Source organism: Mandrillus leucophaeus, unplaced genomic scaffold (genome assembly GCF_000951045.1).
Source record: "Mandrillus leucophaeus isolate KB7577 unplaced genomic scaffold, Mleu.le_1.0 Scaffold429, whole genome shotgun sequence".
Taxonomy (NCBI): domain Eukaryota; kingdom Metazoa; phylum Chordata; class Mammalia; order Primates; family Cercopithecidae; genus Mandrillus; species Mandrillus leucophaeus.
This window is the reverse complement of record NW_012104576.1, coordinates 494,032-516,466: the sequence shown is the minus strand read 5'-3', so window position 1 is coordinate 516,466 and position 22,435 is coordinate 494,032. Positions and strand designations below refer to the sequence as shown.

The 22,435-nt window shown below is 53.5% G+C and overlaps 3 protein-coding genes across 6 annotated transcripts in view; all 3 read right to left on the bottom strand.

The window, feature by feature from the left end:
• The window catches only part of HYAL1 (hyaluronoglucosaminidase 1), a 13,822-nt gene extending 8,403 nt beyond the window's left edge, over positions 1–5,419 (bottom strand). Inside the window, exon 1 of the mRNA XM_011993264.1 lies at positions 5,301–5,419. The gene's annotated coding sequence lies outside the window, so the exon portion shown is untranslated. The remainder of the gene's footprint in view (positions 1–5,300) is intronic.
• A 5,403-nt stretch (positions 5,420–10,822) lies between these two features.
• HYAL2 (hyaluronoglucosaminidase 2) lies at positions 10,823–15,917 on the bottom strand. Of its 2 annotated transcripts, none has more exons than XM_011993261.1 (4): positions 15,664–15,917; positions 12,591–13,557; positions 11,980–12,069; positions 10,823–11,566 (listed from the first exon to the last, which is right to left on the bottom strand). In XM_011993261.1, exons 2-4 carry the CDS (start codon positions 13,509–13,511, stop codon positions 11,156–11,158), a joined length of 1,422 nt encoding a protein of 473 aa, XP_011848651.1. In that variant the 5' UTR covers positions 13,512–13,557; positions 15,664–15,917; the 3' UTR covers positions 10,823–11,155. The 2 variants fall into 2 exon arrangements, with proteins under 2 accessions (XP_011848651.1, XP_011848652.1); XM_011993262.1 differs by lacking the exon at positions 15,664–15,917 and adding an exon at positions 14,382–14,730.
• A 1,548-nt stretch (positions 15,918–17,465) lies between these two features.
• TUSC2 (tumor suppressor candidate 2) lies at positions 17,466–21,539 on the bottom strand. 3 transcript variants are annotated; one of them, XR_001007488.1, is made up of 4 exons: positions 21,244–21,535; positions 19,355–19,475; positions 19,009–19,194; positions 17,466–17,497 (listed from the first exon to the last, which is right to left on the bottom strand). XR_001007488.1 is itself a non-coding variant. In XM_011993259.1 (4 exons), exons 1-4 carry the CDS (start codon positions 21,387–21,389, stop codon positions 18,419–18,421), a joined length of 573 nt encoding a protein of 190 aa, XP_011848649.1. In that variant the 5' UTR covers positions 21,390–21,534; the 3' UTR covers positions 17,916–18,418. The 3 variants fall into 3 exon arrangements, 2 of the variants coding, with proteins under 2 accessions (XP_011848649.1, XP_011848650.1); XM_011993259.1 differs by lacking the exon at positions 17,466–17,497 and adding an exon at positions 17,916–18,664 and having other exon boundaries at positions 19,135–19,194; positions 21,244–21,534; XM_011993260.1 differs by lacking the exon at positions 17,466–17,497 and having other exon boundaries at positions 17,916–19,194; positions 21,244–21,539.
• Between the last annotated feature and the right edge of the window lie 896 nt (positions 21,540–22,435).

The window sequence follows — 22,435 nt, the reverse complement described above, 5'->3', positions numbered from 1 at the left end:
TGGAGTGCAGTGACCGGATCTCAGCTCACTGCAAGCTCCGCCTCCCGGGTTTACGCCATTCTCCTGCCTCAGCCTCCTGAGTAGCTGGGACTATAGGCGCCCGCCACCTCACCTGGCTAGTTTTTTGTATTTTTTAGTAGAGACGGTGTTTCACCATGTTAGCCAGGATGGTCTCGATCTCCTGACCTTGTGATCCGCTCGTCTTGGCCTCCCAAAGTGCTGGGATTACAGGCTTGAGCCACTGCGCCCGGCCCCAAAAACTTTTATATAATCAAGTTGTCATATACTTTTTTTTTTCAGGGTAGAGTCTTGCTCTGTGGCCCAGGCTGGAGTGCTGTGGTGCAATCTTCACTCACTGCAACCTCTGCCTCCCGGGTTCAAGTGATTCTCCTGCCTCAGCCTCCCCAGTAGCTGGGATTACAGGCATGTGCCACCACACCTGGCTAATTTTTGTATTTTTAGTAGACATGGGGTTTCGCCATATTGGCTTGGCTGGTCTTGAACTCATGACCTCAGATGATCCTCCCACCTCAGCCTCCCAAAATGCTAGGATTACAGGCGTGAGCCACCATGTGAGGCCAAGTTGTCATATTATTATTAAGCTTTGGTTTGCTAAGGAAAAAAATACTGAGATAATTTTTTTTTTTTTTTTTGAGATGGAGTCTTGCTGTGTCGCCCAGGCTGGAGTGCAGTGGCAGTGGTACGATCTCAGCTCACTGCAACTTCCGCCTCCTGGGTTCAAGTGATTCCTCTGCCTCAGCCTCCTGAATAGCTGGGATTATAGATGTCACCACCACGCCCAGCTAATTTTTGTATTTTTAGTAGAGATGGGGTTTCACCATGTAGTTCAGGCTGGTCTGGAACTCCTGACCTTGTGATCCGCCCACCTTGGCCTGCCAAAATGCTGTGATTACAGGCATGAGCCACCATGCCTGTCCAAATTTTTTTTTTTTTTTTTGAGATGAAGTTTTACTCTTGTTGCCCAGGCTAGAGTGCAATGGCACTATCTCGGCTCACTGCAACCTTCACCTCCCGGGTTCAAGCGATTCTCCTGCCTCAGCCTCCCTAGTAGCTGCGATTACAGGCATGTGCCACTGTGTCTGGCTAATTTTGTATTTTTAGTAGAGCCGGGGTTTCTCCATGTTGGGCAGGCTGGTCTTGAACTCCCGACCTCAGGTGATCTGCCCACCTCGGCCTCCCAAAGTGCTGGGATTACAGGCATGAGCCACTGCTCCTGGTCCAGATTAACAAGGTTTTCTTGAGGCATTAACAAACTCCTTAATAAAAGTTATAAAGGTTTTAAAAGGCTTATGGAAGTTATATTTTATAACCAAGATTAAATTTCATATTGTTTACAAAATTTTGAAAAACAAATTTAATTGGCTTTGTGCTGTTTTTACTAGGGTTTCTCATTTAGAAAATAAATCTCCTCTATCAGAGAATGAAGAGTTTTGCTTTTTTTGAAATCCTTGAGTTAACACTGTGGTTAAATAAATGACTTCACAATTACCTGTAATCCTACTTTATAGTATCAAGGCTTTTAAACCTTTTATATTTGACAAACTTTCCAATATCCAATTGTAAATTATGTCTTTTTCCAACCTAATTAATCCTTTAAGACATCAAGTTCCCTAAAGTCCAAAAAAAAGACATAATCTGGCTTATTTGGTATAAAAATTATACAGAAAGCATTGTCAAATATGAAATAGTGTTTGGTGCTGGACGTGGTGGCTCACGCCTGTAATGCCAGCACTTTGGGAGGCCGAGACAGGCAGATCACGAGGTCAGGAGATTGAGACCATCCTGGCTAACATGGTGAAACCCCATCTCTACTACAAACGCAAAAATTTAGCTGGGCGTGGTGGCGGGTGCCTGTAGTCCCAGCTACTCAGGAGGCTGAGGCAGGAGAATGGCGTGAACCTGGGAGGTGGAGCTTGCAGTGAGTGGAGATCGCGCCACTGCACTCCAGCCTGGGCAACAGAGCGAGACTCCGTCTCAAAAAAAAAAAAATTAAGAAATAGTGTTTGGTTTTCTTTGAGCTGTATTTGTATAAATATGTTATTGGTATGTGTTCCAAAATTATGGGAAACTCTTGTAATTCTAACTTAGTGTACATTATCAATAATAATCATAATTATGTTAAAATTATTGTGTGCCATAGAGGTAGCAAATTTCCTCCTCAATTTTTTCTTTTGACTATGGCTGCCTTAAAACTTTTTTTTCATCCATCGACAACTGTTGTCTTGTTTTGGTCCTGTTTAGAAGGTGGCTTTGTAATCAGCTATAAAACTCCAAAAGGTGCTCTTAAATGCAGGTTTCTGATAACTTTGGAGACTGTGACATCAGAATACAGGAAAAACTTTCAGGACTCATGGAGAGCTAAAATGTTCATGAGTATCAAGCAGAACAGGAATTAACTGCATGGAATGAACCAATCTCTTTGACTTTTTGCTTAAAATGTTTGCTAATCCTGCCGGGCACAGTGGCTCATGCCTGTAATCCCAGCACTTTGGGAGGCCAAGGCGGGTGGATCACGAGGTCAGAGGATCGAGACCATCCTGGCCAACATGGTAAAACCCATCTCTACTAAAAATACAAAAATTAGGCCAGGCGCGGTGGCTCACGCCTGTAATCCCAGCACTCAGAGAGGCCAAGGCGGGTGGATCACAAGGTCAGGAGATCAAGACCATCCTGGCTAACACAGTAAAACCCCATCTCTACTAAAAAATACAAAAAATTAGCCGGGCATAGTGGCAGGCGCCTGTAGTCCCACCTACTCGGGAGGCTGAGGCAGGAGAATGGCATGGCGTGTACCCGGGTGGCGGAGCTTACAGTGAGCCAAGGGGCGCCACTGCACTCCAGCCTGGGTGACAGAGCGAGACTCCGTCTAAAAAAAAAAAAAAAAAAAAAACACAAAAATTAGCTGGGTGTAGTGGCGCATGCCTGTAATTCCAGCTACTCGGGAGGCTGAGGCATGAGAATTACTTGAACCCAGGAGGTGGAAATTGCAGTGAGCCGAGATCACGCCACTTTACTCCAGCCTGGCAACAGAGCATGACTCTGTCTCAAAAAACAAAACAAAACAGGTCAGGCGCGATGGCTCACGCCTGTAATCCCAGCACTTTGGGAGGCTGAGGTGGGCAGATCACCTGAGGATGCGAGTTTAAGACCAGCCTGACCAACATGGAGAAACCCCGTGTCTACTGAAAACGCAAAAATATTACCCAGGCGTGGTGGCATATGCCTGTAATCCCAGCTACTCAGGAGGTTGAGGCAGGAGAATCACTTGAACCCAGGAGGCAGAGATTGCAGTGAACCAAGATTGCGCCATTGCATTCCAGTCTGGGCAACAAGAGCAAAACTCTGTCTCAAAAAACAAAAAACACTTTTCTGTTGAGCTATTGACAGCTTTTAAAATTTTAAAAATTTTTAATTTGTTTTAAATTTTTTTTATTTTTTTGAGATGGAGTCTCGGTCTGTCGCCCAGGCTGGAGTGCAGTGGCACGATCTTGGCTCACTGCAAGCTCTGCCTCCTGAGTTCACGCCATTCTTCCGCCTCAGCCTCCTGAGTAGCTGGGACTACAGGCGACTGCCACCACACCCGGCTAATTTTTTTGTATTTTTAGTAGAGATGGGGATTCATCATGGTCTTGATCTCCTGACCTCGTGATCCACCCGCCTCGGCCTCACAGAGTGCTGGGATTACAGGTGTGAGTCACTGCGCCTGGCCAATTTTTAAATTTTTATTTTATTTTATTTATTTATGGGTTTTTTTTGAGATGGAGTCTTGCTGTGTCGTCCAGGCTGGAGTGCAGTGGCATGATCTCAGCTCACTGCAAGACCTGCCTCCTGGGTTCATGCCATTCTTCTGCCTCAGTCTCCTGAGTAGCTGGGACTACAGGTGTCTGCCACCAAGCCTGGCTAATTTTTTGTACTTTTAGTAGAGGGGTTTCACTCTGTTAGCCAGGATGGTCTCAATCTCCTGACCTCATGATCCGCCCACCTTGACCTCCCAAAGTGCTGGGATTACAGGTGTGAGCCACCGCCCCCAGCCTATTTTATTTATTTATTTATTTATTTGAGATGGAGTCTTGCACTGTAGCCCAGGCTGGAGTGCAGTGGCACAATCTCGGCTCACTGCAAGCTCCGCCTCCCGGGTTCGCACCATTCTCCTGCCTCAGCCTCCCGTGTAGCTGGGACTACAGGCCCCCACCACTATGCCCGGCTAATTTTTTTTGTATTTTTAGTAGAGACGGGGTTTCACCGTGTAAGCCAGGATGGTCTCGATCTCCTGACCTTGTGATCCGACCTTGTGATCTGCCTGCCTCGGCCTCCCAAAGTGTGGGGATTACAGGCATGAGCCACCGCGCCTGGCTTAATTTTGTTTTAGACGAAGTCTCACTCTGTTGCTCAGGCTGGAGAGCAATGGCACGATCTCGGCTCACTGCAACCTCTGGCTCCCGGGTTCAAGCGATTCTCCTGCCCCAGCCTCCCGAGTAGCTGGGATTACAGGTGCACGCTACTACACCTAGCTAATTTTTAAATTTTTAGTAGAGACAGCGTTTCAGCATGTTGTTCAGGATGTTCTCAAACTTCTGACCTCGTGATCTGCCTGCCTCGGCATCCCAAAGTGCTGGGATTACAGGCGTGAGCCACCGTGCCCGGCCGACAGCTTTTAACAATTTAGTATACTCCTATGAACAAAATTTGGAGCATATTTGTTTCTCTACCTGACTTCTCCAGAATTTGGAAACTATGTGTGAGTATTCTTAACTTATGGCAATACAGTTATTTGCATAACTGCAATAAGAATCTGTTTTCACCTGGCATGGTGGCTTACTCCCGTAATCCCAGCACTTTCGGAGGCCAAGGTGGGTGAATCACCTGAGGTTGGTAGTTCGAGACCAGCCTGGCCAACATGGCAAAACCCCTTCTCTACTAAAAACACAAAAATTAGCTGGGCATGGTGGCACATGCCTGTAATCCCAGCTACTCGGAAGGCTGAGGCAGGAGAATTGCTTGAACCTGGGAAGCGGAGATTGCAGTAAGCCGAGATCGCACCATTGCACTCCAGCCTGGGCAACAAAGCAAGATTCCACCTCAAAAAAAAAAAAAAAAAAAAAGAATCTGTTTTCATTTGTAACAGGACACAGTTGGAGGAATCCGTTATTTGACCAAGACTTTGACTGGAATGGTGTGCTTTCATTTAAGGAATCAAACTTAACTTACGGAGCCAATAAAGCCCTTGGGAAAACTGGCCTCCTATTTTGTGTACACAGTCCCTGTACAGGGTTTCTTACCTCTAGTAAGTAAAGAATGTCACTTTCTGGGGCCGGGAGCTGTGGCTCATGCTTGTAATCCCAGCACTTTGGGAGGCCAAAGCGGGCAGATCACCTGAGGTCAGGAGTTCAAGACTAGCCTGGCCAACATGGTGAAACCCCGTCTCTACTAAAAATACAAAAAATTATCTGGGCGTGGTGGTGGGTGCCTGTAATCTCAGGTACTCGGGAGGCTGAGGCAGTAGAATAGCTTGAACCCAGGAGGCGGAGGTTGCAGTGAGCCAAGATTGCACCATTGCACTCCAGCCTGGGCAACAAGAGCGAATCTCCATCTAAAAAAAAAAAGAAAAAAAAAAGGATGTCACTTTCTGACAGGCGCAGAGGCCCCAGGTTTATCTGTTTACGTTGCAACTTGAAAGGACAGGAAATTCCACCCAACTCATGGGTATTTGATGGCACAAATCCATGGCTGGGCAGGGCTTTAAAAAGTCTTATCTGAGATTCCTCTTATGGAACAAAATAAATTATTCTTGCTGCACTGTATACAAATATTTAGGCCAAGTATAATAAGCAAACAAGTCATATCATGATTTGTCTTTAGTAAAATGGGAAATTGGAGAGAATAAAATTATGTTTCAAAACGAATGTACATCTGTTGTTAGATTATAGTCTTAACTGCTTTTTTTTTTGTTTCCAATTTTTATGATTTTCTACAGTTTGGACTGAATTTTTCTTGGCTACAAGTCTTCAAAATAAAGTTTTCAATTTTTTTCTTTCTTTTTTTTTTTTTATTTTCCTAATTTGGAGTCACTGAAAACTAAGCTGTGGTTTCTTTTTTTTTTTTTGAGGTGGAGTCTCCCTTTGTCACCCAGGCTGGAGTGCAGTGGCGCAATCTCAGCTCACTGCAACCTACGCCTCCTAGGTTCAAGCGATTCTCCTGCCTCAGCCTCCCAAGTAGCTGGGACTACAGGCGCTTGCTACCATGCCTGGCTAATTTTTGTATTTTTAGTAGAGATGGGTTTCACCATATTGACCAGGCTGGTCTCGAACTCCTGACCTTGTGATCCGGCCGCCTCGGCCTCCCAAAGTGCTGGGAGTACAGGCGTAAGCCACCGCACCCGGCCCTAGCTGTGGTTTCTTAAAAGCATGTGAACTAAAGCCAGACAACTTACACTTCAGAAGAAAGTAACAGTAACCTGTTTACATACATAAGCCACTTTCATACCTGCCTACCAATGTATGGACTTCAGAGTAACGTGGCCTATATTTTTCCAGGATTTTTTTTTGGAGACAGAGTTTCACTCTTGTTGCCCAGGGTGGAGTGCAATGGCAGGATCTCAGCTCGCTGCAACCTCCACCTCCTGGGTTCAAGTGATTCTCCTGTCTCAGCCTCCCGAGTAGCTGGGATTACAGGCATGAGCCACTATGCCCAGCTAGTTTTTTGTATTTTCAGTACAGATGGAGTTTCTCCATGTTGGTCATGCTGTTCTTGAACTGCCGACCGCAGGTGATCTGCCTGCCTTGGCCTCCCAAATTGCTGGAATTACAGGCATGACCCACCCCGCCAGGCCTTGGATTGTTCTTTGGCTGTTTTTTTTTCTCCCTTCCTCCTCCCTATTTTTCTCTTCACTGCATGAGACTTTACAACCTGCTAAAAATGAGCTTTCAGGACCTACCTATCTAGCAATGAGAGATCAGATGAAACCTGAGACCAGATACTCATTTTCTTGCAAAATGCTTTCTCCAAAAGATTTTTAAAAAGAAAATGGGGTAAATGTGAAAGGAAAGTATCCTGGGCCTCTTCAAGCTAGGAACTGCTCAGGGCAAATCTGCCTCCCATTCTATTAAGGTCATCCTTTTGCTCACAGAGATAGATGCATATTCTGATTGCCTCCTTTGGAAAGACTTACCAGAAACTCAAAAGAATGCAACCATCTGTCTCTCACCTATCTGTGACCTGGAAGCCCCCAGTGCTTTGAGCCTGGGAGCCTTGATTTGAGCAGTCTCCCCCTTTCTTTCTGGAACTAATGTGCTTCTTACATAATGATTAATGTCTCATGTCTCCCTAAAATGTATAAAGCCAAGCTGTGCCCCAACTGCCCTGGGCACTTGTCGTCAGTACTTCCTGAGGCTGTGTCACCGGCAAGTCCTCAACCTCGGCAAAATAAACTTTCTAAGTTAACTGAGACCTTTCTCAGATTTTCTGGGTTCACAGCTGATTCAGAAGCTGGTTATTGACACCTGCTACGTGCTTGGGCCCAGACTTGCCTGCCAGAGTGGGGTGAAGGAAACACCATGTCCCTGCCCAAGTGAAAGTGCTGCCTGGATCTGAGTCAAGTCTGAGACTGAGCCACTGCAGCCAGGCCACCCCTGCTTCGGTGGCCACTGAAGCAGTGAAACTCACAGTTAACTACCATCTGGGCTTGGTCCTCCAGGCTGCCTGGGATAGAAAAGCTGACAGGGCTGAGGGAAAGAAGGGCCCAGGGTGCTGGGGACAGCATGAGACTTGTACACAGGATCAAGCCCCAGAAGTGGTGGCTGCTGATCCTGTTCAGGAAGCAGGGTCCCAGAGTGATGACCATGTAGGACCAGAGAGCCTGGCACAACTCTTGAGGGCTGAGGGAACAGAACATCAAGGCAGCCCCCGGCCCCTCTCCTCGAGGATTCATGCCACCTCCTGGTGCCCCCAGAAACCTAGTGCTGCAGTTGGCACAATCCAGGCAACCACCAGGTCAGCATTCTCCAGCTGGCCTCAGTCCAAGGGAGAAGCTCTAATGGTGGAACCACAGGAAGAAGCCGAGGGTGCCTGAAACCCTCTTCCACCCCAGGGCCCTGCCCACAGGCCTGCTCCTACTGGGCTGGTCCAGTAGGATTGGTTCAAGTGGTGTGTGTGCGTGCATGTGTCTGGGGCCCATCAGCTTGATGGTCCAGTCCGGCCTGCTGTCTCTGGCTGTGCAACACTTCAGACCTCTGAGCCGCATCACTCCCCATTACTTTACTCCTACACACTCCCTGTCTTCCCCACAGGACAGTGCTGGCTCTCCCTGAGTTGCACTTTCCCTAGGACTGTCTTTTAGGTCCTCTGGGGGAAGAAATGGAGGTTCATAAAGGTTTATATGGAGGGGGTCACAGCTCGATGGGTACTGGTCACAGCTGTGCAGGAAAGGTCGCAGTTGTGGAGGAGTCACAGCTATTTGGAGAAGGTAACAGTGGTGTGGGGTCACACATGGGAGGGGTTACAGGTATGCAGGGGTCATAGCTAAGTGGGAAAGGTCACAGTGGTGTGGTCTGGATCACCTGTGTGTGTTGGGTGTGGGTGGGGTAGCTCAGAGGTATGCATGGTCACGTGTGTGGGGGAGGTCACAGGTGCAGGAAGTCACAGGTATGGGGGACAGGCCACAGCTCCTTTCTCCTTTCCTGCTCTCCCTTTGCTGAGCACCATTATCTTATTGTGGCAACTTTTTTTTTTGAGACAGAGTCTTGCTCTGTCACCCAGGCTGGAGTTCAGTGGCGCAGTCTCCGCTCACTGCAACCTCCTGGGGTCAAGTGATTCTTGTGTTTCAGCTGCCCAAGCAGCTGGGACTACAGATGTGCACCACCAAACCTAGCTAATTTTTTTTTTGAGATGGAGTCTCGCTCTGTCGCCTAGGTTGGAGACCAGTGGCGTGATTTCGGCTCACTGCAATCTCCATCTCCCGGGTTCAAGTGATTCTCCTGCCTCAGCCTCCTGAGTAGCTGGGATTACAAGCAGGCACCACCATACCTGGCCAATTTTTGTATTTTCAGTAGAGATGGGGTTCACCACATTGGTCAGGCTGGTCTCTAATTCCCTGACCTGTGATCCGCATGCCTTGGCCTCCCAAAGTGCTGGGATTAGAGGCTGAGCCACTGCGCCCGGCTGTCCAGCTAATTTTTGTATTTTTAGTAGAGGCAGGGTTTCAGCACATTGGCCAGGTTGGTCTCAAACTCTTGCCCTCAAGTGATCCACCTGCCTCAGCCTCCCAAAGTGCTGGAATTACAGGAGTGAGCCACCGCACCCAGCCCATCATTTTATTGACCAACACCTGAATCTTCTCTCCAGCCTGGCCTCCCCCACCATGGCCACGAACACCTGGGACTCCTCTACTTCTGTGTCCACCTCATTCTTCACTGCGTGAATTTACCACGTCACCTTTCCAGTGCTACCACCTCACTCTCTCCTCTCCATTCTCTACCCATTAGAGGTGAGGGGAGGATGTCTTTACAGTCTGGGTTGGCACTGGCTTGGCCGGGCTTGTTTCTCCCATCTGGCATCTTGGTCTTTGCATCTAGTGTACATCTACCTCTATTTTGTCACTCCCACAAGGACAGGGGTCTGTGTTGGTGTGGTTCACAGATGCATCACGGATGCATCCCCAGCACCTAGCCCAGCACAGGCACACTGCGTGCTCAGCGTTTACTGAATGAGTGAGGCAGTCTCCACCATTAGGCGAAGTCAGGCCTGGTGCTGTTCTAGGGCTGTCCCTCCTACCTCTGTCCACAGCAGCCCCTAAGGCACACCCCAGCTGTGAACTGTTCACCTTCACCCTCTCCAGCTTCCTTTAGCCTCTGCCCAGGATTTGTTCCCGAGCATCGAGCTGCTGCCCTCACCTTTCAGAACCCAATGTGGGAAGCATCTCTAAGGGCACCACCCCGCTCCCCTGCTGCTGGCTGCCCTGGCCACTCAATGGCTTCTTGAGTCTGTCTCCCCAGAGCCAGAGCCTCCAGAAGCAGGGCTGCGTGGTGAGTCATCACGGACATGGGCGGGACCCCAGGTGGGGGGTTGCTGGCTGAGGGGAGGGGCAGAATGCACTCCTGTCAGAGGCAGAGCTAGTGAAGCAGCTCAGAGCTGGTCTGGCAACTCCAGCTGCTCCTTCTTTCCTCAGGGACAATCAGAGACTAGCCATATTCTTTCACAGCCAGGACGGAGCAGACCTTAGAAGATGTTCCTGCTCCCAGGCCCAAGATGCCACCTCCCAGCCCCATCAGGCATCTCCAGAATGGGACAGGGACTGAACCTCAGGGTTCAGATCCCAATCCCCTGCCCACCTCCCACCACCAGATCCGAGGGAGGGCTGTGACCCTGATGAGAGGTGTATGTGGCTGGTGTCCACTGCCCTTGGGAGCAGGGACTGGAGGAGACACCCTTGCCTGTGGAACAGCAGGGAAGATCAAACGTTTCTCCCTGGGTTGGCAAGGAGGGTGGCACTGGTCCAGCTGAGAAGACAGGGGCAAGTGGCAGAAACACAATGAGCCCTGTCCCTCACACAAGGCTGGGCCTGACTCCCTTGCAACCAATATGGAGAAAGCAAGGTCACTGGTGTTGGGATGGAATGTGGGTCCCCCCACTCCCAGTGACTCGTGCTCCAGCAGAACAGCTCCAGAGTGGCACCTCTGGGCCCCCAGTCTTGGTGAATACATCTTACACGAGAAGTCCCCAGCAGAGGGTTTCATAGAGACAGAGCTGAGCTCAAACCCCCTGAGAGATTCTGGAATCTCTCACACACACTAGCCCACATACAAAATCCAAGCAGAGAAGCAACTGTTTTATGTTTAATTTACAAAAGAGACCCCAAAATAATAATAATAAACTATCCAGGGCAAGAGAGTAGGGTCAGGTCCTCCCTAGCCCAGCTGTACCCTCCTTCCCCTCTGGCAGGGAGAGAGAAGGGGCCTCCCAGGGGACTTCCCCTCCCCCTTAGAACAGGGGGCTGCGAGCTGGTATGGATGCCCTCCTGGGCTTCGTGGGGGCTCTGCCCACTCCAGACTCCAGTTTGTCCACCCCCTGCAGGATCCTACATGCCTAAGAGAACCCTTGCGGTAGAGGCCAGCTTGCTGGGCAGCTAGGCAGGAGACCCCTACAAGGTGCAGGTAAAGGCCAGGGCTGCCAGAGCCAGCAGACTGGTGAGGTGGAACCCAGCCCAGGCCTCACTGGCACCCCCAGCTGCCTGCCTATGGTCCCACTGGCATTGCTCACCACTCCAGCCCAAGTAGCACTGGCAGCGGAAGTGTGTCTGCAGGTGGTCAAGGTCGGCCCAGCTGAGCTCCCCGACAGGTCGCAGCTGGGGTTCACCGGGTGTGTGGCTAGGCACTAGGCGGAAGCTGTTGGTGCTGAGATGCAGGAAGGTACTGGCACTGGGGTTGCGGCGCACACAGCGTCCGTGTCCATGGCACTGGGCCCGGCTGCAATATTGGGTGGCCCAGGACACATTGACCACGTAGGGGACCAGCAGCCGTGTCAGGTAATCCTTAAGATACTGGCAGGTCTCCTGGAGGCAGAAGCCAAGGACCACAGGTCAGGGTCAGTGACCTCAGCCCACAGGCCCAGATGGAAACTGTGTCCACACTGTGATGACTATGCCTTATTTTAACTGCACACATTTATACATTCAATCTGCACCTGAGCCACACAGTCCCTGCTCCTGACGAGAAGTGGGTGGGGACAGAGACCGGAACCCTGTTGGGCAGATGGGGAAGGGCGGAATTCAACAGCTGTTCAGGAAAGCATTTCCTCTTTCCTGAGAGCAGGGTGGGGGTGATCTCCTTTTCTGTCGTGACCAGGGATGCCTTGGGTGGGAGACAGACAAGGGGACTAGACTAGGATTGCCCACCTGAGATTGGTAGCCAAATGCCTCTCTGGCTGTCTCGTAGACTGAGCTCTAGCAGGCTGGGTCTCGCTTACCGTGCTTGTGGTGTACCCTGCGTCGCCCCAGAGGATGACACCAGCTGCGCCCAGGGCTGCACTCTCGCCAATGGTAGAGATGAGGTCCATCTATGCAGGAAAAGGGATGGTCACTGGGGAAGACTGAGACCCCACAGGGTGAGAGGAACAGATGGGGAGGGCAGGCCCCAGCCTGTTTCAACCTACTGAACTCACAGCTCAACCCCCCCTTTCACCTCCAGGCAGAGACTCATCTGTTTTGCTTCCTTTTTAAATGTTTAAGTCCATTTCCACCCCACTTTTGGGCCTCAGTTTCCCAAGCCAAGGCACACTTGAGCCTAGGTGCAGCTATCAAGATGGATTCCAAAGTTAGAAGGACTGGACCCCAGTCCCAGCTCTGCTCTGGATTTGCTGGGAAGCTTTGGGCAAACTTCTCAGCATCTCTGTGCCTCAATTGTTCTCATCTGAAAAATGGGGATAATGATGTCGCCCTTTCAGGTTACAGAGAGAATGATTTGAGGGAATGTGGAGCAGCCAATAAACTACAGATATAGTCCTATAGTGGCCCCTGATAACCCAAATGTGCAGTGGATCCTCAAGGAGGAAAAAGGCAGGGCCCTGGAGACACATACCTCACTAAGCCCCGTGAGCCTGCGGCTATAGGTGGGCCGTGTGAAGACGTAGACTGGGAGTGCATGGTTGGCATGGTGGGTTCGAGCCACACGAAGGGCCTCCTGAACACGGAAGCTCACAAAGTTGCGGCCATGGCGGGAGGAAGCAAGTGTCTCGTCCAGGTAGACAGATGGGAAGAGGGCCGTGCTCTCAGCCCACAGCCAGGCCAGCTGGTCATTGCGGGCCACCTCAACATCAGGACAGCGGCCTGTGTAGCTCTCCCAGTTCTGCACATAATCATGATTGTAGCAGTCAGGAAAGAGGTAGAAGCCCCAGAGGTGCCGGGGCCGCACTGCCTTGACATAACGCAGTGTCTCCAGCATGAACTGCTGTGCTGCGAACTCAAACTCATATTGTGCCTGTTTGACTATGCGGTCTGGAGGCCAGTCAGGGTGACGACTGGCCACCAGCTGGCGTGATGACCGGCGGTACACATCTTTGTCCTGCCAGTTGCGTACCCACACAGGTCGCCAGTCCTCCCAGTCGATGACCGCCAGCCCCTCAGACTCCTGTGTCCGAATGTAGTGCTCCACACGTTTCTGCAGCATCTTCCGGTGTGCCCAGAGGCTGACATTCTGTGGCACACCACCATGCACAGACCTTCCCGCGGAATCGAAGCGTGGATACAGGCCTAGACGGTCGCGGTAGAAGATGGTGATATTCTGGTTCACAAAACCCTCATTAGGTGAGGCCTGCACATCAAAGGCATTCAGGTCCAGTGGCACCTTGAGGCGTGGGCCACAGTCCTGTGTGGGCACATCCCACGCTACCACAAAGGGCCGGCCTGTGAAGATGGGTGGTGCTGTGGGCTTGAGCTCCATGGCCCATGCCACCGCCAGCACCAGGGCCAGTGTAACGGCGGGGCCTGGGCCTGCCCGCATGCTGGGGGCTGCAGGAGGTGTCACCTGCCTGGCACCAGCTCAGGAACTGGAAGAAGGGTGGGGGAAAACAAGTCAGTCTAGGGAATCCTGGAAGTGCCCCCCTCAAGCCCATCTATGCTCCCAAAGCCCATGCTGTGTGGGGGCACTGTGCTCATGGCTGTAATAGGTTTGAGAGACCACAGGCCACTGCAGGACAGGCAAGGCACCCTGGGAACTCACTGCCAGAAGCACAAGGCTCCTTTCTGGAGCAGGTAGCCTACGACTCGGGAGAAATCTCTATTAGGTCTGTGACCCTTCTCAGAACTAGATAATCTAGGCTCACCAGAGTGAGCATGTACTGCATACCATCCACTACATGGTTTCAGAGAACCCTGAACCCCTGATGCCCACCCTGTACACCGTGAAGAACCCTTGATCCAGAGAAACTATAGCATTTGGGTAAAGCAGCGAACAGCTCATTCAGAGGATAGGAAGCTGGAAGGAATGCAGCTGCGAGGCTTCTATCCGTGTAACACCCGCCCGGCAGAAGAGTGAGGCTGTCCGGACTTTCGAGAGCTGACACTCTCCCGGCTTGGAGGAGGCCCCGCGGGGACAAAGGGGCAGCGGACCTCCCACGGCGGCGCCGGCCGACCGGCCCGTCCCTCCACCGCCACCGGGAATGCGCGCGCCCGCCTCCCCCGCCCGGCAGCTCAGGGCTAGAGCGCGCTCCGCCGGGTCTTTGTGCGGGACCCCGCCCCCGCCCCGCACGTGGGGCCAGCGCCCGGTCGGGTGGGGGTGGGGTTTGTGGGACGCCTCTCCGCGAGCACCCCCGGGGATTCAGACCCCAGCCCAAGGGGAGAGAGCCGCCAGGTTTGCACCGCCCGCCCTCACCTCGCGCGGGGCGCCACCGGGACCCGCGCCAGGGACACCGCCATCCCGGGCCCAGCCCAGCCCTCTCCGGCCGTTCGCCCAGGCGCGGCCCCGGCTCAGCGCCTCTGCTGGCTCCGCCCCTAGGCCCGCTGGCCCTTTAAGACTCCAGTGCGGAGGTGGGCCCGGGACTGGACTTGCGGCCGAGGCGGGAAGGTGTGTTTCATCTTTCTCGGTGCCGGTGCCGCGTTTCGGGCTCGAAGATCCCCAGGTCCTCTGCAGAGGAACGTAGCCACCCATGTGGGACCCTAATGGCCCTCTGAGCAGGGTTTTCTCTGGGAGTCTCAGCCACGAGCGTAAGTCAGCCTGAAATGTTCCCCCTGCAGCCCGAGGCCGGTGGTTCAGTCCTACCCGCTCCGCGGCGCCGCCAGCCCCTTAAAGAGACAGTGTGAGGGACGGGGCAGGGGGACGGGGAGAAAGGTGGGGGAAATGGGAGGAGGCGTTGTCCCGCTCGACCATCAGGAGGTGCTGCGGTACTCCGAGGTTGGCGGGGGGGCAGCAGCAGATCTGGCTCTGCACCCCCGAACGTAGACGCCAGCCATGGGGCCCCTTTGTGTGGAAAAAGGGACTTTGACCTGAGGAGACCTCTGGTCTCCTGGACAGTAATGCCCCGCCTCCCACGAATCAGGGGCCCCCTTGTCAGGTCCGCGGTGTAAAGGGAGGCCCCGCCCCCTGCAAGACTGAAGGAGGGGGCCAAGCACCGCTTCTTAGCACGCCCGGGAAGGGCCGAGGCAGTCGTTATCCTGGCAACCCGGCTGTAGGTCGCGGCGTGGCCAGTAGGGGTTGGGGCAGGGAAGCTCAGAGGGGTCTAGGAAGTTGGCCGCCCCCTCTCCCTGACTCGCATCAGGGAGGGCCAGTCATCCCTGGGATCCCGTCCTTTTCTGCCTGGTCTCTGAGGTCCTTTGGGAGCCCGGCTCCCTCTCAACCCCGAGGAGGCCCCCATCCCCTGCAGCAGTTTCTGGCTGTACCTCCAAGAAAGCCAGCAAGAGGGGTCTCCCAGGGCCTCCATCCCGTATCCAGCGACCCCTACGCTCCACCGGCCCCTCCCAGTGGGGGACAGGCTTAGAGCTGGACCCTGGCGAGCCCTGTGAGAAACCACATCGGCTCTTCCTACGTCCGCTCCCCAGTGTGAGACTCAGCTCCCCAAAGGGCCCACGTCTGCGCCACCAGTCCCTAACCCTCCCAGGCGCCAGGAGAGGGAGGGAGTGCTGTGGGGGTGCAGACCAGCCGTCTGCGCTGGGCTCACCTGTGTGGGAGTCCGTCGGCCCAGTCGGTCGGCGGCCTCCCTCCTTCCTGGGGTGAGCCTCTTCAGCTAGGCTCCTTGCGCTAGCTGCTGCCCGTTGGGCAGCCCGTCGAGGACTTGATAAACCCCATTCCCTCCCATCCGCTCCCGCCTCCCATCCCAGCCCTTTCTCCTCACTTCCTGCTGCCCCCTGAGAGGAAAGGGCCAGGAACAGGCGCGGGGGAGGAGATCGCCTTGACCCTGTTTCCCTCCAGAATGCCCTGCTGGCTGGCTGCCCTCCCCACCCTTCCCCAGCAGGATCTGGTCCCACTAGCTGCGCCAGGTGACAGGAAGGCTATGGGCTCAGGATCAGGTGCCAATCTCCCCCACACCCACAGCTTCCAACACTAGGGAACCTCTTCATTCCTTCCCTAGGGTTGGGGCCCATCCTCAAATCCAGTAGGGTGTGAGAGGATGGGGTCAGGTGGTGGTGCTTTTGAGAGTCAAAATACTTGGGGTTGTTCAGCTGAGGGTCCCCCAGAGCAGGTGCCAAAGAAGGGAACTAGCCTTGGGAGGAGGGTCGGGGGGACTTCCAGTAGCTGAGTCCATTTTTTTCCACTGAGAGCTTCCGCATCCTGTGTGACAGGACAATGTGTTGGTGTGACTGTGTGGGTTGGGAAGGAGGGGACCAGCTGGGAGGGTTCTGCTGAGTGCTTCCCTGCTGGAGTTCATCCCTGGGTGTATTTCAGAGTTCACTACACAGAGTAGGGGACTCCTTACAACATGGATGAGGAAAGGGGTATATTCCTCTGGGAGGGGTGTTCATGTGGCTGGCCCTAGGGAGGACTGCAGCGAGGTTCCAGCAGACCTCTCCAGGGGTGCAGACACATCTACCTACCCTCAAATCACCCAGAGCCAACCCCTCAGCAACCCAATGGCCCAATGCCCAGGAGCCTCTCCCGCAACAGAAGGCTGTGTGAGGGTTAGGTGAATGCCCTGGAGTCTGGCCCTGAGGACCAAGGAGTCCATGACATGGTAGGGGAAGGTGCAGTGTCCCTGTACTGTGCTGGCTTCACAGGGGTCAGAGGCCTTGGAAGCTCCATGGGTGGGGACCCCTGGGGAAACAAAGGCTAGGCCAGACTGTCCCAGGGCAGGGACACTTCCTTAGGCAGCCAGCAGGAAGGAAGTGAGCACAGCCCAGCGGAAGAGAGTGAGGAAGTGCTGCCTGACCTCCATTGTTTCCAGTGTTGGGGTCAGCTGGGCAGGCCCAGCACAGGGAGTTCCCCCAGGCTGGGACAGTGGTGGTAGGAGATAGGATGCTATCTGGCATGGGAGAGCCCTGGGCCTTGAACAGCCAGTAGAGGGGGACCATGGAGGATGACAGGGCCTCATGTTTGGCATCCTATGGGGGGTATGGGGAGGCACCCCACAGAACTGCAAGTCCAGGCTGGATATGGTGATCCTGCTCTAGGCTTGACAAATTCAAACCTCCAAAAGACTGGCAGACCAACTCCCTACAGTCAGAAGCCTGTCCCTGAACTCTCTCCTCTCTAACTGGGAATTGGACTGATAGTCAAAGGCTAAGCCTAGCAGAGAATCTGCGTCATAGCAGCCCCTGAGAAGTGCAGGCAGAATGACCACAGTGGGCAGGCTGCAGGTGGTGACAAGATGGGGGCAACAGAGAGCAGGGGCAATACTGGTGGGCTGAGCCTTGCTTGCTGAAACATAAGACTGAGCTCATTCTCCCATGGTGTCCACAGGCAGGCCTTAGAGAAGGCACATGAGTTTGGGTTGCTGAGCCTGGCAGTAGGCCAAGGGTGTAGGGACACCTATCTGGCTGCTGTCCATTAAAGTTGGGCTTTTGAGGTCCATGGGGGTCAGGCCATGACCCCACTTAGGGTCAGCTGGCAATTCTGCAGCTAACACAGATATTCCAGAACTATCTGGGGTCACACTCTCTCACCTTAGGTCAGGCAGGTAGGGCCAATCCTCAGTGAAGTATCCCAGGGCCTTCTGATTCCAAGGGTCACCACCACATGGATCACAACAGGTAAGTGAGTGCCCTCCCACCCTGCAGGAGGCCTGCAGTGAGGTCTGTGTGAACACACAGCCACCTGCTGGCCACAGCTGGGATGGCCACAAGCTGAGCTCAGACTTACCCTTGGGCTTTGCTGGTCATAGGGGGCCTGCCAGAGTCCTGTGCCAGGCCTACCTATTGAGCCCAGGTGGTAGTCTAGACACTGGGTGTCACAGCCCCACAGGATGCCACTCTCATGTGCAGGATCTACAAATCATTTTATTGAAATTGAACAAATAACACAACAGTCTTCCTAGGCTGGGGGCCATCTTCCCCAAGCCACTTCCCACATTCTAGAAGCACAGAGCTTGCACAGTACTTAAAAAAAAAAGTCACCTCTATATAGAAATCAGACTCTGCCATGACATCATCATGGACTATTTACAAACCTTCACATTATAAGTATTCCTTTTATGGTTTTTCTCTCCTTTCTTTCCCTACCCAGGGGCTCTAGTACTTTCCCTTGACTGATCCTGAAGGGGTGGCGGTTACTGTAAGGGAGGGGGTGGTAGGCTACTCATAACTACTGGCACCAGCCTTAGGGTGTTGTCCCTTACCACAAGGTGGTGAACAGTCCCCTCCCAATTGGAGGGGTGGAGGATTTGGTGCAAAGCCATGGGGATTAGACAGAATAGGTGGGTTGGAATAACTCCCCATAGGCACAAGCATCCACAGCATGTCCTGACCCCAGCCTGCACCCTCTCAATTCCTCAACTGGGGGTTTGGGGTGTGGGGGGAACAGTTAGTTGCAGTAGGGGGATCAGCCCAGCCCTGGGTAGAGGGAGAAGCCCCCACCCAGTCCCTACTCCTATCAATAGCCAGCAAACTGTCCATCCATCTGAAGGCGGGAACAAATGGCAGGTAGGTTGGAAGAATCAGGCTGGCACTGCCCCCAGCCTCTGTCCAACACAGGAGGAATCGAGGTAGCAAACGGCTGAAATGCTCTGACTAGGGGTTAAAAGGGAAGTAAAGGAAAGGAAGTTCCTACTTGTATACAGTGCCCACAGCCTAGGGGCTGGAAGAAGGCATACCTTGCTTGTAAAGTGCTGTAGCCTCTAGCAGGGCTAGGCCCCAGGCAAACTTGGAAGAAGGCAGACCAGGCAAGGAACCAGGTAACGGGCATTCCTGACTGTTATATGCCCTGCCGTACTTCTTGCAGGGGTGGCTGGGGAGAGTGGGGTGCTAACTCTGCCATTAGCCTTCACCACCCACCAACCACCTCTTGTCCATACAAAAACCAACACCCAACTAATATTGCGGGACTGACCCGCTCACAGCTGAAGGTTATGGGCCAATGGAGTTTATTCAGGGTTGTGGCCCCAGCCTGGGCTCCTCAATGGAAGTCACACCTTGATTGAGCCTGGGAGTTTCTTGCTGGGGCAGGGGGTGCTTCCGTCTGCCACCTCCCAGGGTCACACCTCATAGAGGATCACAGGGAAATCCACGTGGATGCGGGGGGGATCCAGCTTCACGATGCCCTGCCATGGAAACAGAGGCTAGTGAGGGTCAGCGCAGGGCCTCTACTTCAGGAAGCTTCCTTGTTCCTCCCAGATCCCCCCTCACCATGACAACAGATCCCATCTGGGTCTACCTCCATACGCTTACTGTAGGCTCTGTGACCACTGCCCAGCCCCTCACCTGAGGAATCAGATTCTTATGCACTCGCCTCAGCTTGGCCCGCTTCTGCCCGTTCTTGGTGACGATTGTCTCCTCATAGAACTCGTGAGCGAGATCCCCATCCTCATCATAGAACATAGAGCTGCGCAGAGGGAGAGGGGAACAGGCTGGGTCGGAGCCCCACACCTAGGCATGGCAAATGTCACAGGCCACAGGGAAGTCTGTGGTCTTCCTAACTCAAGTGGGAAGAAAAGAGGATAATATGCCTGGAGAATCCTTTTTTAAAAAAATTTTTGCCGGGTGCGGTGGCTCACGCCTGTAATCCCAGCACTTTGGGAGGCTGAAGCAGGTGGATCACGAGGTCAGCAGATCGAGACCATCCTGGCTAACACAGTGAAACCCCGTCTCTACTAAAAATAACAAAAATTAGCAGGTCGTGATCGCGGGTGCCTGTAGTCTCAGCTACTTGGGAAGCTGAGGCAGGAGAATGACGTGAACCCGGGAGGCGGAGCTTGCAGTGAGCTGAGATCGCGCCATGGCACTCCAGCCTGGGCGACAGAGTGAGACTCCGTCTCAAAAAAAAAAAAAAAAATTTTTTTTGGAGACAGTCTCACTCTGTCGCCCAGGCTGGAGTGCCGTGGTGCGATCTCAGCTCGCTGCAACCTCTGCCTCCCAGGTCCAAGCAACACTCGTGCCTCAGCCTCCCAAGTAGCTGGGACTACAGGCACGCACCACCACCCTGCTAACTTTTTGTATTTTAGTAGAGATGGGATTTTACCATGTTGCTCTGGCTGGTGTCGAACTCAAGAACTCAGGCAATCCACCCGCGTTGACCTCCCAAAGTGCTAGGATTACAAGCGTGAGCCACCATGCCTGGCATGCCTGGAGAATCCTTTGCCTGAGGTTTGGGGTCTACTAGAAGAAACTGGAAAGAGAGGTGATGGGTGGGCAGTGCTACTATGTCAGACCCCCAAGAAGAGAGGCCACACCAAAGCACACCATCCAGGCAGCCACCAAGGCCAGTTCTCATCATTGATTTGTTCAGCAAGGGCAGCCATTCTAATATCAGGCCTTTGCCCTCACCCAGGACTTCTAGAGTGGACAGGGTGGTGGCCTGGGCATGTTGGTCTCACTGCAGAAGATGCTGCTGGCCCAGTGTCAAAGACTGAAATAGCAAATGCCTAAGCTAGGAAGGAGCCCAAAAGAACGAAGGCTGTGTCTCCCCTGACCCCACACCCCAGGTGGCTGGTGAATTGCCACTGTTGGGTCTTCCTGGTGTCTACAGCCAAATCTCCAGCACGGGGAGCGCCCATGTCCAGGAGCCCACTACAGCCAAGCCAATCTGGTACTCTTGTCCGGGCCTCTGGGAGACTGGGGTGGGGACTGGGTGGGTAGGTCAGCGTTCTGGATCTGGAGAACATAACTGAGTGAGGATCTTTTTCCTCAGCCTCACCCCCAGTACTGGGGCCTATCCCTGCTTTCCCAGCCACTACTCTGAGAGGTTCAGTCCCACTACTGTCAGGAAAAACAGCCTAAACAGAGGATCATTATCCCCTTGGAATAATTGGGGGGAAAGGGAGGCTAGGAGCCTTCAGTATGCAGGCTGAGCCGGAAGGGATGAAAGGAAGAGATCCTGAGGTCTTATGGAGGCCCTAGCTTAGCTTTACCGTGCGGAAGGTCTGCCCAGTGACAAGCCTCAGGCCCACTCTTCCCTAGGGAGACTTCCAGAGTGGCCAGGCCGCCAGGAGACCACTACCCGGCTTTCTCCACCCCTAGCTCCAATGGGGCTCAAAATATGGGGGTCGTCCTGGCTTGGCTGTAGTGGGGTACGGCGGTGGAAGTTCCCCCGTGGCGCGGGCCGCCTGGCCGCCTGCCTGTTCCCCCCGCCAGGGTGGAAGCCATGCCCTTACCCGCGGCGCGTGAATACGAAGGGGGGCACAGCTCGGCCCCGAGGCCGCACCAAAGCTTGCTCAGCTCCTGCTGCCTCTGAGCCGCCGCCTCCGGCCGCCGAGGCGAAGGGCCACAGGCCCCGAGCTTTGGACCCGCTGGCGCCCATGTCAGGGCCGCCGGCGCATGGCGGGCCCCGCGGCCGCTCTGCTCACAGCGCAGTCCGCTCCACCATAACCTGCCCTAGCCGCTGCTCGCAGGTGCCGCCGCCGCCGCCGCCGCCTTCCGCAGGCTCTGCTGTCTCCACGGAAACCTCACTTCCGCTTCCGCACGCTGCCCCCTCTGATTGGCTGTTGCTCAAGGCGTGGGGACGGGACCAATGGGCGCCCTTAGATGCTGGGCATCCCAGCATGCGTTACGAGATCTCGGGTCCCAGCAAGCCGCGATCTGACCAGCTGTGACAGTTCCCACGGAGGAAAGTGGTGGCCGTGAGTCCTCCCGCTCTCTTGGGTGTATTTGGAGGCTCCGACGTCCCCCAACACCTGAGTTCAGGCCTAGCAGGCCTTCTCAACCACCAATCCTCAACCAGCACTTCAGGGCCTAAGGCCAGACCGCTGGGTGCCCATCTGGCTTCTATTTTCACAGCTGTATTTTTGCGATTGCCACGCTTATGTGAACTAACAAAGTTGAAGGAAAATTAAGGAACTGGCCAGATTCACATAGTTATATTCAGGTGTGAAGAACTTCGAATTCAGAGTTTTCAAACCCAGCAGAGTCCATGCTTTAATGAAAGCAAGAATTGTTAACAGCTATACCCTCGGTGCCATGAGCAGTGTCTGGTCCACGGTGGCAGCTCAGTATTTGGTGAAGGGGTTATGTCACACCTTCTCCCAGAGCGTGGTGTGTGTGTGTGTTGAAGGGATGGTTTCTCGGTTTTTTTTTTGTTTTGTTTTGTTTTTTTGAGATGGAGTTTCACTCTTTTTTTTTTTTGAGACGGAGTCTCGCTCTGTCGCCCAGGCTGGAGTGCAGTGGCCGGATCTCAGCTCACTGCAAGCTCCGCCTCCCGGGTTCACGCCATTCTCCTGCCTCAGCCTCCCGAGTAGCTGGGACTGCAGGCGCCCGCCACCACGCCCAGCTAGTTTTTTGTATTTTTTTTTTAGTAGAGACGGGGTTTCACCGTGTTAGCCAGGATGGTCTCGATTTCCTGACCTCGTG

What these genes read in the sequence shown, in the direction of transcription:
- HYAL2 (XM_011993261.1), bottom strand. Translation starts at nt 13,511, where the DNA reads ATGCGGGCAGGCCCAGGCCCCGCCGTTACACTGGCCCTGGTGCTGGCG. An exon ending in GGCTCACGGGGCTTAGTGAG is followed by an intron (nt 12,070 to 12,590) that starts GTATGTGTCTCC and finishes TTTCCTGCATAG; the next exon opens with ATGGACCTCATCTCTACCAT. An exon ending in CAGGGTACACCACAAGCACG is followed by an intron (nt 11,567 to 11,979) that starts GTAAGCGAGACC and finishes TTCTGCCTCCAG; the next exon opens with GAGACCTGCCAGTATCTTAA.
- TUSC2 (XM_011993259.1), bottom strand. Translation starts at nt 21,389, where the DNA reads ATGGGCGCCAGCGGGTCCAAAGCTCGGGGCCTGTGGCCCTTCGCCTCG. An exon ending in TTCGTATTCACGCGCCGCGG is followed by an intron (nt 19,476 to 21,243) that starts GTAAGGGCATGG and finishes CCCTCTGCGCAG; the next exon opens with CTCTATGTTCTATGATGAGG. An exon ending in TCCCTGTGATCCTCTATGAG is followed by an intron (nt 18,665 to 19,134) that starts GTGTGACCCTGG and finishes TTTAACCCCTAG; the next exon opens with TCAGAGCATTTCAGCCGTTT.